General features: G+C 38.1%; 2 protein-coding genes across 4 annotated transcripts in view; both read right to left on the bottom strand.

The window, feature by feature from the left end:
• ZNF280D (zinc finger protein 280D) overlaps positions 1-508 on the bottom strand; it is a 108255-nt gene extending 107747 nt beyond the window's left edge. Inside the window, exon 1 of one of the 3 annotated variants that reach the window (XM_079129919.1) lies at positions 402-508. The gene's annotated coding sequence lies outside the window, so the exon portion shown is untranslated. The remainder of the gene's footprint in view (positions 1-401) is intronic. The other 2 variants (XM_079129920.1, XM_079129922.1) reach the window with 2 other exon arrangements.
• LOC306655327 (uncharacterized protein) lies at positions 45-12131 on the bottom strand (the record flags this gene model as incomplete). Its single annotated transcript, XM_079129697.1, has 2 exons — positions 11413-12131; positions 45-902 (listed from the first exon to the last, which is right to left on the bottom strand). The coding sequence occupies exons 1-2, from the start codon at positions 11446-11448 to the stop codon at positions 45-47; spliced, it is 894 nt and encodes a 297-aa protein (XP_078985823.1). The 5' UTR covers positions 11449-12131.
• Between the last annotated feature and the right edge of the window lie 3075 nt (positions 12132-15206).

Raw genomic sequence — 15206 nt, forward strand, 5'->3', positions numbered from 1 at the left:
AACACGGGTCTCCGCCAAACAGCCGCACAAAAGGTACCAATGACCTAAAGGAGTCGCCTCCTGAGAGAAAACCCAAAGCCAGGCTGGAGACCAACCGGCGCACAAGCCTGGGCGGGGAGCCGACGCAGGCGGAGGCGAGGCGACGGCCTGCGCAGCCCCGGCCTGCCGCAGCCCCGGGCGGCCGCCGAGTCGCGCGGGGATCCCTCCCCCGCCGGGCCGGCGCAAGATGGCGGAGGACCGCCGCTGCGCAGCCGGTCCCCTCCCCCGCGCTCAGGGCGCTCCTGACGACCGCGCCGGCCTGGAGACCCCCAGCCCAGCGCCCCCGGAGTGAGGCGGCGCAGGCCGCGCGGGAGGGCTCTGCCTGCTGCAGTGCAGGGCGGGCGGGGGCGGGGGGCGCTTACCGTGAGCGGAGCGGATCGGCCTGACTGGAGCCCTGAGGAGGAGGAGAAAGAGGAGGAGGAAAAGGAGGAGCACGAAAAACTACACGGCGGCGGCGGCGGCGGCTCCCATTGCGGAGCAGGTAGCCGAGCCCTGGAAAGGGGGGTAGTTCGCGAGCAGCCAGCGCGCTGCCTCATGGGTAGGCTCCGGGTCAGCCTCCGCGCGTCCGGGCTCCCTGTCTTCTCGCCGACGCGGGAGGCGGGCGCCGGCATGTGCGCCGTGTCGCAGGCCCTCCTGCCGCTGCGACCCGCCACGCGCCGGCCGTCGGCGAGGGCAGGGCCTGGCACAGCATTGGTGCTGGCGTGCTCCCGGGTCAACCCCGGGCAGCTAGCCCCAAGTACCAGCTGCGCTAAATTTGCAAGCTTGCATCCGTGCATTTCGGGCCCTCTGTGGGTGTGCCGGCTACCTCTCTGCAGACTTGGAAAGTAAAAAGGCCACGGAAGAGGGGCGAAGAGGTAAACTAGCTGAGGAAGAGGAATGAAGTCAGGTTCTTTCACTGGCTGACTTGACCAAATTTACTTCAGACATATGTTTTGCTTCAGTGTACTTTAATTCGTAACTCTGCCGTATGCACGTTAACCGTAATAGCTTAAAAAGAAAAAAGTTAACTTTTTACGTATATAAGAGCACGTGGCAAGATAATGCTTGCATAAAGTCTAGGTAAACGCTGTATTCTGGCCTATAAGAACGTTATCTCTACCCATAGTCCCCACGTGATCAGTGACAGTAGGGGTCCGGCTCTCAAGACAGACCAGGACTTGAAATTTTGCCTCCCATATTATTTTCTTTTCTTTTCTTTTCTTTTTTTTTTTTTTTTTTTTTTTTTTTGTACTGGGGCTTGAACCCAGGGCCATTCCACCACGGAGCTACGTCCCCATTACTTTTTATTTTGAGACAGGGTCTCAATGAGAAAAGAACTTGATGATCCTCCCTCCTGCCTCAGCTTCCTGAATTGCAGGAATTACAGGAATGCGCCACTGAACCCGGAACCTTCCAGATCATTAACACACATGCCTTTCAGTCAATCACCCAATATTTCTAATTCTGGCCTTCTATGTGAATTAAGTTGTTTTTTTTTTCCCCTCATCCAAATGGGCCAGCTGTACTCAGGTGTTTATCATTCTTATAGCCTCCGTATTGATTACCGTTCCAGATTAATCTTCCTCAAAGGCCACATGAATCATCCTTAGAGGCCTGGCATAGCTGCAGATGGCCAAGAGAAAAATAATTTCTCCTTAACTTTCGAAGTTTGTTGTTGTGACAGACCCCTAAAAAAAAAAAAAAGAAAAAAAGAAAAAAAAAAAAGTTTATTAACGCGCGCAGTGCGCCTCCTGTAGGAGAAACATCAATGAAACTCGAGTGTGGCATAGAACTCTAGTTTTTATAGCATCTTTAAAAAAGGACAATAAATTTATAGGGAAATGACAGAACAGCAGGTAGGAAGGTAAATATATAGGTGATACTAATGGAGTAAGGCTTGTAGATTCCTCTGATTCAGTCAGAGCTGTCCCGTGTAGAGAATTTATATCCTTTCTTTAGGTAGGAAAGGAGGAGGATAGAGAAATGTATTCCTTTGTCTGCTACTTGTTAATTACCTTTAGCTCAAAAATATGTCAAAGGGGCATATTTTGGACTGACACATTTTGGGGTCTTCCACAGATAGCTATGACCTACTTTTGGCCCCACATATTCTTCCCAGCTTTCCCTTTCCTGCTGACCCTGAAAATAAGCCTTCCAGGGAAAGACAGAAAAAATAATCAAAATAACAAACAAGGAAAGAAAAAAAATTCCCAAATCTTTATTTATTTATTTTGATTTGTTCTTTTTAGATATACATGACAGTAGAGTGTATTCTGACATACATACATGGAGTATAACTTATTCTAATTAGGATCCCATTCTTGTGGTTGTATATGAGGTGGCATTTTACTGGAGGTTTATTCATATATGAACATGGGAAAGTTATGTCCGGTTCATTTTACTGTCTTTCCTATTCCCATCTCCTCACCCTTCCCTTCTCTCCCCTTTGTCTAATCCTCTGAACTTCTGTCTTCCCCCAACCCCTTAGTGTGTGTTAGCAGTCACATATCACAGAGAATATTTGGCTTTTGGTTTTTCCCAAATCTTGAAGCATTCCTTTTTAAAAAAAAAAATTTAGATGCTGATAGACCTTTATTTTATTCATTTATTTATATGTGGTGCTGAGAATCTAATCGAACCTAATGCCTCACACATGCTTGGTAAATACTCTACCACTGAGCCACAACCCCAATCCTTGAAGCATTCTTAACTCACCATTTTTCAAACAGTTCAGAGGTTAGCAAAGCAGTTTACAGTATGAAAATGAAGTTAAGATTTCACTCTATTCTAGAGTTGGGTCCTCAGTTTGTAGAGATAAAAACTTAAATGTTACGAGCACCCTTCCCCCAAACTTAAATTCAGGGGAGTGATTCATGCCAACTAAATTTTAACTAGAGACTGAAAGAAACCAAGATTCTAAATTTTTCTTTTTTCTTTTTTAAATATTTCCATTCAAAAGGAGCATTTACATGAGAAGCTGAATTACAAAGGAGATTTGATGAAAATGGAGTCAGCACACAGAAAATCATTTAGATGATTTTAACTACAGCATCCTTAAAACTCTTCTACTGGCTCCTAGAACACCCCTCTTTGGGGTCTCTTATTTACTGTCCACACCTTCCCACTGTTTTTCAAGGCCTTCTCTTTCTCTAATGAACAGTTTTCAGCCCCTTTTACATGCTGTACATTCACTAGGGGTGTCCTCAGTACTGACTCCATATTTTTTCTGACTGACATAAGGGATACAGGACATTTTCCAGCTTCCAGTCTACAATTCTTTTGTTGTTCATCCATGCAATTTGGACAGAATTAATTCCTACCACCCACAACAGATCCACAAATGGTTCAATTGACCTAAAACTATCAGAATTACCCTGAACCAGTTTTTGTTTCAGAGGTCAGTCAGCATGAAGCTACAGTTTTTTTTGTATTGCAGGGAATAGAGCTAACACATTGGGGCAGGGAAGGTTGGGAGAATCTGGCAGGAAAAGGAAACCAATACCTGAGAGCATCATAACCCTCCAAATCAAACTCAGCCTGAACCCCATGCTACTTCTAGACTTCTCTGTTACATGAGTTAACATGTGCTTAGGCTGAGGGGACCCAGAAGCTATGGTGCTCTGACAATTATTTGGAGCTGAATGCATTCAAGTTCCTGAAATCTTTTATCTACCTAATAGCAGAGCCTTCCAAAAGAAGGAGGGTAGAGGAAAAAAAAATCAATGGTCAGAAATCCCCTCCAGGGAGCAACCAGAGAAGATTGACTCTTAATATCAGATGATGAGAATTGTCACCACCCCTAAATAAACTGTCACAAAACTAACATATTGCCCATCTGTTCTCTAAAGGGTCAGTTTGTCTTTTCTTAACATTGTTTTCCTATAAATTACCTTTCTGCTTCTTCCTCCATCCCCACCTTCTAAAATTTCATTTGTTTTCCTATGAGTGCTCTTTCCCACCCTTTCGTGGGAGTATATAAGCCCCCAAATCTAACCACCCCCTTGAGTAACCTTTCTTTGTGAATCACAAACATCAGAATCTGCTGTCTTTTCTGTTTACTACACAGGCACTCAATAATTGAACCCACAGAGTCAATTTGAGTTGAGTTTTCTGTTACCCACAAATGAAAAGTACCCTCACTATTGACAGACACAATGACACATATTTACCATCTTTGCATCTAACAAACCCCTATGTCCTAGCTCTCTTACCTCCAACAAACTGTATGACTTTCTGACTAGTGCAATGTAGATAGAAGCTCTACATAACATAATCCTCACTCTTAAAACCTCCGTTGATTTATAGTTCCTGTTTTTCTTTCAAACATCAGCCAGATCAAGAACTCTTAAAAAGCTAGGGAATAGCAGTCGCATCAGCATCAATGGAAGGATCTCTAGTTTCTTAATGATTGCATGGAGCACATCACCATACCGATCTTCATTTGACTAATTACGACAAAAAAAAAAAAAAAAAAAAAAAAAACCTCTTTCAGTTATGACACTGAGATTTGAATTTTACAAGATCTACAATTACTAACCCTGATTAATAATAGAAGTGGTAGTCTACCATAATAAAAAAACAGAAAGAACAAAATGTGGCATTAGCTTGGCACAGCATTTATGTGAGAAATTAGGAAACAGATGTAGCAGGCTGGACAACTGAAGATTCATTTTAGGCAGTGACTAAACTGTTGCTTACAATACCTAGAAGACAGATCACTATATAACAGCTCTAAGGAAAGATTTCAGTAATCAATAGTAGAAAGTGGTGCTTGCTTCAGCAAAACATATTAAAATCAGAATGATACAGAGATTAGCATGGCCCCTGTGCAAGGATGACACACAAATTTTTGAAACATTCCATATTTTTGGAGGTATTAATATTGTTGAAATGTCCATAGTACCCAAATTAATATGTAGATTCAATGCAATCTCCATTAAAATACCAATGCATGGTTATAATCCCAGCAATTTGGAGGCTGAGGCAGGAGGATCACAATTTCCAAGCCAGCCTCAGCAATTAAAGGAGACTCTCTCAAAAGATTAAAAGGGCTAGGGATGTAACTTAATAGCAAAGTGCCTCTGAGTTTAATTCCCAGTACAAAAAAAAAAAAAAGCATTCAAAAAATCAATCCTTTAATTCCTATGAAAATGCAAAAGACCCCAAATAGCCAAAGCAAACCTGAATAAAAACAACAAACCTGGAGACATCATGACCTCAAAACACACTCTGAAGGTATCGTATTCCCAACCTTTAGGGTACTAATGACACATGGACCAAGGAAATAGAACAGAGAATACAAAGATAAATCCATGCATACAGCCAACAAAGGCACCAAAAACATACATTAAAAAAGACAGTTTTGTCAATAAATGGTGCTAGGAAAATTGGATTCACAAATGCAGAAGAATTAGGCCTAGACCCTAACTCTCACCCTATCCAAAAATCAACTGAAAATGGGCAAAGACTTAAATATCAGACCCAAAACTATGAAACTACCAGAAGATAACTTAGGAGGGACACTTTAAGATATTGATATTTGCTACGATTTCTTGGGTAAGATCCCCAAAAGTACAGGTAACAAAAACAAAAATAGATAAATGAGATTGTATCCCATGAAGAAACATCTGCAACAACAAAGGAAATGATCAAGAAATTGAAGAGACACCCTGGAAAATGGGAGAATATATTTGCAAACTATTCATCTGACAAAGGATTTTAACATCCAGAATATACAAGGAATTTTAAAATTTCTGATTAAATAAATGAACAAATAAACAACATACATTTCTCAAAAGAAGATATACAGGTAGCCAAGTTTATGGAAAAAAATACTCAACATCACTAATCTAGGAAACAAATCAAAACGACAACGAGATATCTTACTCCTGTCAGAATGGCTATGATCAAAAAGACAAAAAAAAATGCTGGTGAGGACGCAGAGAAAGGGGGATTCTTATACACTATTTATGGGAATATAAATTAGCAGAGTCATTATAGGAAACATTGTAAAAGTCCCTCAAGAAACTAAAAAGTAGAGTACAATATAGTGGTGCCCAACTCTACTCCCAGCAACTCTGGAGAGTGGATTTCAAGTCTGAGGACATCCTGGGTAACTTAGCAAGACCCTGCAAAAAATAAAATGGACTTGGGATATAGCTCAGTGGTCAAACACCCGTAGTTTCAATCCCTGGTACAAAAATAAATAAACTAAAAGTAGAAATACCATATATTCCAATTATCCCACTACTGGGTATACATCCAAAGTGAATCAGCATGTCAGAGACATCTGTACTCTTATGTTTATTTCAGCGCTAATCAAAATAGCGAAGGTATGAATTCAACTGAATGTGGTGCATATATATGCAGTAGGATATTACTTGGCCATAAAAAGAATGAAATCCTGTCATTTGCAGCACCATGGATGGAATGAAAGACATTATGTTAAGTGAAATAAACCAGACAGAAAGACAAATACTGCATTTTCTCATATGTGGAAGCTTAAAAAGTTAATTTCATACAAACAGAGTAGAATAATGGTCATTTGAGGCTATAAAGGGCAGCCAGGAAAGGAGATAGAGGGAGATTAGATAATGAGCACCAAAATATAATTATATAGAAAGAATTAAGTTCTAATGCTCCATAGAGCAATGATTCACAACAATGTATTATATACTTTATAAAGAGAGGAGTTAAAATTGTCCCAACCTAAAGACATAGTAAACATTTAATTATCCTGATTTGAGTATTATACATTGTATACATATATCAAATTATCACACTGGACCCTATAAATACATGTAATTATTATGTGTCAATTTAAAAATAGTGGATGTTGGGGTGCTTTTTCATGTTTAGCAGGTTATTACCAGAAATATTAGGATACAACTAACCAGTGTATCAACAAACATTGGAATAGGGAGAGTTCAGCAGTTGGGAATGTTTTGGTTTAGATATGCTGTATCCCCCCGCAAAAGCTCTTGTGTCAATGAGGGAATGTCCCAGGGTTAAAATGATTAGATTATGAGAGCTGTAACCTAATTCCCTCAGGCCCAGAGCAATGGAATCTGCTAACCATAGACTAAATGCTTAAAACTGTGACCCCAAAATAAACTTTTCCTCCTCTAAGTTGTTTTCATCAGGTATTTTGGGCACAGCAATAAAAAGTTGACATGGGCTTTGCAGGGTTGAAAAATACTAATTCTAGACTCCAGAGTTGTAATTTTTAAAAGGCTTTGAGCAAGGAAACTCCAGTAGAATTTGAACAAATTAATTCACCCTTAGGAAAAGATCTTTTCAGGTAGCCTCAAAATAGCAGAAAGAGAAAGTTTTAATGAAGAAGCAGAAAAATGATGCAACTTTTAGTAGTCTGTCTCCAGAGAGATTAGTTTTGGTGCTTCAACCATATATCCTTTGATATTTATACTTGACCTTCCATATTTGTGGGTTTACATGTACAGATCAAAAATTTTTTTTCAATTCATTCTAATTAGTTACACCTAAGAGTAAAATGCATTTTGACACATCACACATAAATAGAGTATAACTTCTCATTCTTCTGGTTATACATGATGTAGGGTTACACTGGTCATGTCATGTAATCATATATGCATATAGGATAATGCCAGATTCATTCTCTTATCCTTCTTACCCTAATACCCCCTCCCCTCCCTTCACACCCCTCTGTTTAATCCAAGATACCTCTGTTTTTCCCTAGCTACCCCTCTTATTGTGAATTAGCATCTGCATAATAGAAAAACCATTGGGCCTTTGGTTCTTTGGAATTGGCTTATTTCACTTAGCATAAAATTCTCCAGCTCCACCTATTTACTGGCAAATGCCATAATTTCATTCTTTATATATACATATATATGTTTAGTTGGCCATGGACCGTTATTTTATTTATTTATATGTGGTGCTGCAAATTGAACCCAGTGCCTTGCATGTGCTAGGCAAGTGCTCTGCCACTGAGCCACAACCCCAGACCTAATTTCATTCTTCTTTATGACTAATACTCCATTGTGTATATATACCACATTTTCTTTATCCATTCATCTGTTGAAGGGGATCTAGGTTGGTTTCATAGTTTAGCTATTGTGAACTGAGCTGCTGTAAACATTGATGTGGCTGCATCACTGTAGTATGCTGATTTTCAATCCTTTGGGTATAAACTGAGGAGTGGGATAACAGGGTCAAATGGTGGTTCCATTCCAAGTTTCTGAGTGGTTGCACCAATCTGCAGTCCCACCAGCAATGTATGAGTGTACCTTTTTCCACACATCCTCATCAACATTTATTGTTGCTTGCATTCTTGATAATTGCCATTCTGACTGGAGTGAGATGGAATCTCAGTGTAGCTTACATTTGCATTTCTCTAATTGCTAGAGATGTTGAACATTTTTTCATTTATTTTTTGATCAATTGTATTTCTTTTCGGTGAAGTGTCTGTTCAGTTCCGTTCCTTAGCCCATGTGATTCCTATTAAAATCCCAGTGACAGTCTTCATAGAAATAGAAAAAGCAATCATGAAATTCATTTGGAAAAATAAGAGACCAGAGCAGTCAAAGTAATTCTTTTCTTTTTTTTTTTTGGCGGTGCTGGGGATTGAACCCAGGGCCTTATGCTTGCAAGGCAAGTAATTTACCAATTGAGCTATATCCCCAGCTCCAAAGTAAATCTTACCAAGAAAAGTAAAGCAGGAGGCATCACAATACCAGAACTTAAATTATACTACAGAGCTACAGTAACAAAATAGCATGATATTGGCACCAGAACAGATATGTAGACCAATGGTACAGAATAGAAGAAACAGAGAAAAACCCTCATAAATACACTTATCTCATACTCGACAAAGGCACCACAAACATACATTGGAGAAAAGACAGTTTCCTCAACAAATAGTGCTGGGAAAACTGCATATCCATATGTAGCAAAATGAAATTAAATCCCTCTCACACTGCACAAAACTCAACTCAGAGTAGATCAAGGACTTTGGCATTAGACCAGAGACCATGCGCATAATATAAGAAAAGTAGGCCTAATTCTCCACCATGTTGGCTTAGGAACTGACTTCCCTAACAAGACTTCTAAAGCACAAGAAGTAAAATTAAGAATCAATAAATGGGATGATATCAAACTAAAAAGCTTCTTCACAGCAAAGGAAACAATCAATAACGTGAAGAGAGTCCTAAAAAACGGGAGAAAATCTTTACTACATGTACTTCAGATAAAGCACTAATCCCCAGGATATACGAAGAACTCAAAAAACTTAACACCTAAAAAACAAATAATCCAATCAATAAATGAGCAAAGGATCTGAACAGACACCTCACAGAAGAAAAAAAATTGTTTAATTATACACGTACAGACTTTTTTCTTGTCTTTATTCCTTAAACAATACAGTATCTACATTATATTAGATATCTTAAGTAAAGATGGACATGAGTGAAAGTGTAAGGAGGGTGTGTATAAATCACATGCAAATACTGCACTATTTTATATAAGGGTCTTAAACATCTGCTGATTTCAATGTCCTTTGCTATTGAAGGCACCTGTGAATTTACATTCCTTCAGGGGCAGCTCTGGACCAGTGATAATGCAGGAGTAAGAAAGCTCTAGCTCCCATGTTTCTGTGGGAAAAACTTTTTTTTTAATATTTTTTTTAGTTGTCAGTGGACCTTTATTTTATTTATATGCTGTGCTGAGAATCAAACCCAGTGCCTCACATGCTAGGCAAGTGCTCTACCACTGAGCCACAACCCTCTGTGGGAACAACTTTGAAGCATAATTTACACTCCAGAATTCTCCAGTAAGCTCAGACTGAAGCTACACTTCCTACGATTTTACCTAAAATTGTATCCTTACTTGTGCGCAAATTAAACTATTATCTCAGCTCCAGGCCACCATTCTTCACTATGCTTTGTGAAACTAAGGACTTGGAAACTACAAACACCCTTTGGGCTCTGCCAGCTGCTCCCTATTAAGCTCTGCCAATAGAGAGCACTAGAAAAAAACTGCCAGGCTGGAGGAGGAAGAAGGGACTTACTTCTTCCTGTTTGCTTCTATTTACTTTATATTCCTATTATCATGAACCCAGCAACTTTTCACTCCAGCAGTGACAATTCATTCCTTATAACAGAGCCTGATCTAATTTACCGTTTTCCCAGCACTTGCAGAACTAGTTTTATTATATATACCCGCTACAAAGATATCCATGTCGGCCACTGTCACCTCCCTTCTCTGTGGTCTGGATCCCAGCACAGTGGGTCTCTCTTTGAAAATCAGAGATGCCAGCACTGAACTAAGCAGTGCCACCTTCTTAGAGGTCTAAGTTTCAACTCCACAGAGTCTCTTCTTCAGGCTTCTAAGTGTTAGTGATTCAAAACTGTTCTCTTAGTTCCCCTAGCCCTAAGGGTTATAGCTACTTTCTGAAATTGCACCTCCATATTTTTTTTTAATTTTTTTTAGTTAGTGTTTTCTTTTTAACTGTAACAATTCTTTATTTTAAATTCTCAAAGTAACTGGTGTGTTTTCTATTTCCTGACTGAATCCTTCCTCCCCTTCCTTGTCCTACTATTCCCACCTCAATCTAAAGACAATCTCAGAAAGAATTTTGAATGTTGTTAATCATATTGAACTGGCCAGAAACAAATGGATTAGAAGTCTACTACATTTTAGAGGAAATTGTATTTGCCATAGAAACTGAACACCCAATATAAAATCAGTTTTAGTTATTTAGGCTACAAACCATCTTTGATTAACCCCAAGCCTCTTCAAGTTTGAAAGCTGTGCAGTTCCCAAGAGCAAACTCCCATTCAGATGTGTCTATGGGAGATCATGGACAAGGAAAACCTCCCAGAGGGCAGAGCCAGAGAACATGGAAAGCAAAAGAAAAGAGATTATCTCTTACAAAGAAGAGTTAAGGCCTAATCACCTCATCAAGAAATTTCATCATTCCTGGTATGGGAAGCCTACAAAAAGTCTCATAAACAGAATTTCAGAATTGCTAAGGAACAGCGACTACTGTGTCTTTCATTTTCCTTTTCTAAAAAGATTCTTCTTCTCTTTTTTTTAACTTTTCCTTTTTTTTTTTTTTTCTGTAATTATCCTCCTTCATATCTACTACTGTATATTTGTTGAATAGTGCTGGGAGAGGGGCTCGTTTGTCTTCTGGGATCATAGTTTACCACACCAAGAGAAGTCACATCTAGTCCTGATGGGGAAATCTGTGTACCCCCTGAAATTTTAAGCTAGAAGCAGTGACTTATATACTTTGGAGACAGGTTAATGTGAGGGAGGTATTAAAAAAATGAAGAGGTATATTGAAGCAGAAAAAATATTATGTGTTCACCAAGTCATTTAATTTCTTCCTTTGGATTTTTACCGGTCTTTTACATTGTGGTGGAAGCATGTGACTACTTTGGGCCCCATGTAGATACACTATGCCATCATCACTAAAAATGTGGCTCAGAGACCAGTGTTGTTCAATGAGTTGCATGTGGCTTGCATCTAGATAAATATAGAAAGTGAGAACATTTGAAAACTTTTATAGGAATTTGACTTTTTAATTTTTTTTTTTCAGTATTGGGATTGAACCCAGGGCCTCATGCATGCAAGGCAGGCACTCTACCACTGAGCTATATCCCAATTCCAGAACTTGGCAGCATTTTGCAACATTTTTATCATCATTTACAAAAGCAATAGTCTGGAATAGTTGGAAATTTTTTTTAAAGTGATCCTTTGGTACAGATAGTTTGAGAACCTGTATTCTGGCCCCCAACATCTCTTTCTTTTTTAAATAAAGATATACATTTTTTTAGTTATAGATGGATACAATACCTTTATTTTATTTATATGTGGTGCTGAGGATCAAACCCAGTGCCTCACACTTGCCAGGCAAGTGCTCTACCACTGAGCCACAACCCCAGTCCCACCCTAACATCCCTTGATACTCTTATAAACTCTTCTTTGGTCAGCCAGCTGCAAAAAATCCACCAGAGTATTTTGAGCTCTAGAAAAAAAGTAAAACTAATAAATAGGAGTAACCCAGGTTTTCTAAATCATTGATGGAACAGAAACAGCTCCTCCACTAAACACACAGAGCTGTACTAGAGTATGAGGTAAGAAATAAACTTTGAAAGACGGTGGAATGAATCTGACATAATTTTGCTATGTACATATATGAATATACCACAGCGAATCTCACCATCGTGTACATCCATAAGAAATTAATTTTTTAAAAAATAAATAACTCTAGATAAATGTGAAAGATCAATAGAGAGAAGGGAGGAGTGGTTGGGGAAAGGAAAAGGGAAGGAGAAGTACTAAAGTCTGAATTAGAATGAGATATATTCCGTGCTTGTACTATAGAAAATGGATTCTATTGTCATGTATAATTAAAAAGAATCAATAAAAAAGAAAGAAACTTTAATATGTTAAACCATAACATATTAAGATAATTTATTTTAGTAGTGTTAGTTATTCAAATATATTATTTTTAAAATTTTCCTATAACATTAACTGTCATCTCTCTGCTCATGATTGCTGACATTTATTTTCAAAGTATACCTTATCCAAAATATCAGAACCTACATATGTGTTCTCACATACTTGACAACTCCTTGGACCTGTGTTGAATGTTCCACAGGACCAGGAGAATTAACATTTTTAAAACTGAATATATTACGCTCCTTTCTCTTTTTCTTTTCTCTGTTCCATTTGGTTGGATCATGTCCCCATTCTTCCAGTTTTCCAACCCTGAAGCCTGAGGCTAACCCTTACTTTATCTTTCTCTAGTGCTCACCATAACCAATCAACTCTGTACCGAGTTCCAAACATTCTACCTTTATCTCTCCAACCTTGCACTCCTCTCAATTTCCAGTTCCTCTACCATATCTCACTTGAGTTACTGCCAAACCTTCTGTTGTATACTCCTGTAATAAACTCCTTCCAGTGCCACAAAAATACATTTTCAAAAAACTAAGTATGTAATGTATGTTTTAAAAACACATCAATTGTTTTACATAGTCCTTGATATAAAACTTACACTCCTTAATATGGTATGATAGAATCTATGGACTGACTACTTCATTATCCCTTCTACTCTCCTAATTAGAGATGATGGAAAGTGAAGGAGAGGGGGGACCATCTTACCCATACAGTTTTGCCACTGGAATTCTAGATATAGTAGGTTCTACCAAATTAATACACTTACGCTAGATTTAGAATTATCATTAATAGTTCTAGCAATAGTCAACCTATATTATACTTACTGGTTTACCTGTCTGTTGCTCTCTACTGGATTATAAGATTGTTGAGGTTGGAGATTATTTCTTAATGGGTCTTTATATTTTCAGTGCTTATCTTAAAAACTTTAGCAAACCTCAGTGAATGTTTGATGAATGAAAAGACACGTAAACAAATGAATTTTAAGCATTCTAAAAACTATTTTTTTGGTCTATTGCACCCCTAGAGAAGACTTTCAGAACATCATCTCTTTATTAAAATGTTTGTCCTATCAAAATATAGTAAAATTGATTAAATTGAGCTAGATTAAATTATAGTGGGATAATACAACAATCTGTGCCTGAGACGACTCCCTATTTATCTTGTTTGGAGTTTGGGATGCTCCTCAGTGAGATGAAAACAAAGGACCAGCTCATAATAAATACACTCAATAAATTTCATTTCCATTTTCTTTTCAAACTTAGTTACTGCTTTACATACATTCTGCCATTTTATATGTACTTGGTTATTTCTAGTATGTGTGGATTCTACAAAATTACTTTCAAATATTAAATTAATTTCTTGTTTTCAAATTTGACTTATTTGGTATCATCACCCTGTTACTCTCATGTACCAAATACCTAATTACAACTGAAGCTGAACAACTTTATTAGATAAATTTATCATTTATTAGATTAACAGTTTTCTGAGTATATAAAATTTTGATACAATCATTTTAACAAGTGAACTTTTTAGTACTGACTAAAATTGAAACTCTTACATATTTTTATTTTATTTTGACAAAATGTATAAAGTGATTTGTCTCAAATCATTCCTGAGACCCATATAATTACTGATGTCCCCAACTGGAGTGAAAAATCAGGATTGTGTTGAGGTTCAGAGACCAAATGAGTATAAATGAATAGGGTAAACTACAAGAGTTTATGTTTTGTCATGACCATGACCATTTTGATGAGTATATACCAACTGCATCAAAGTGGCCTGTCAGAAAACAGAATTCAAAGTTTTTATGTATATGTCCTGTTTCCCAAAGTTACAGCCCTATAGCAGGAATAGGGTACTAGATCAGAAGTAAACAGTTTTGGTTTGTTTTATTTTGTTTTGGTACTGGAGATTGAACACAGGGGTACTTTACCACTTAGCTATATTGCCATTCCTTTTAATTTTTTAAATTTGAGACAGGGTCTAAGTTGCTGAGGGTCTTGCTAAATTGCTGGGACTGGCCTCAAATTTTCATCCCTCCTCCTGCCTCAGCCTCAGTTGCTGAGATTACGGTTGTGCACCACCATGCCCAGCTCATAAGTGGACAGTTATATTGTCTAAGTTTTTAAAAAGCATAGATTTATTTAGGAAAGCAAAACTATGCTTGAATTAAAACTAAAAAATAACTTGAGTCATCCTAAGCAAGATTTTATGTAGGGTATACCTTTATCCAGGATAGATTTCAATGTATCCAGAGGAATGGGTATGTTACAAATCCTTCAGGCAGTTTTTCTTAGTGTTACTGTATTCAACTGAGCTTTTAAAAATTAGTGAACAGCTCTGAATTTGAGATTAATCCCCCTGAGAAATACCTTCAGTACAGCCATCCATTGTCACTAATTAAGTACAGAGCCTATGTTTTAATAAAGCAGCAGAGCTGGGGAGTAGCATTGACATTTTCTAGTGAATATTAAAACATGCAAAAAAAATAGCTGAATAGAGAGTCACTCCACCTGGTCCTTGGAGTTGTGCCAAAGAAATGAAATATAGAAATAAGGATGAGATTATCTTTAGAAAGTAATGTGTCCCCTCTAAACTACAAACAAATGTGAAACTGATCTTCTAGACTTCCACACCATAAAACATGGCAGCAATAATTCTCTTCTGGAATATGTTAAATATCACCATGACCCTTTGCCATTAAAATCTTTATATTAAAATATTCCTAGAACATCAAATAT

The sequence above is a fragment of the Sciurus vulgaris genome (assembly GCF_902686455.1).
Source record: "Sciurus vulgaris genome assembly, chromosome: 2".
NCBI lineage: Eukaryota > Metazoa > Chordata > Mammalia > Rodentia > Sciuridae > Sciurus > Sciurus vulgaris.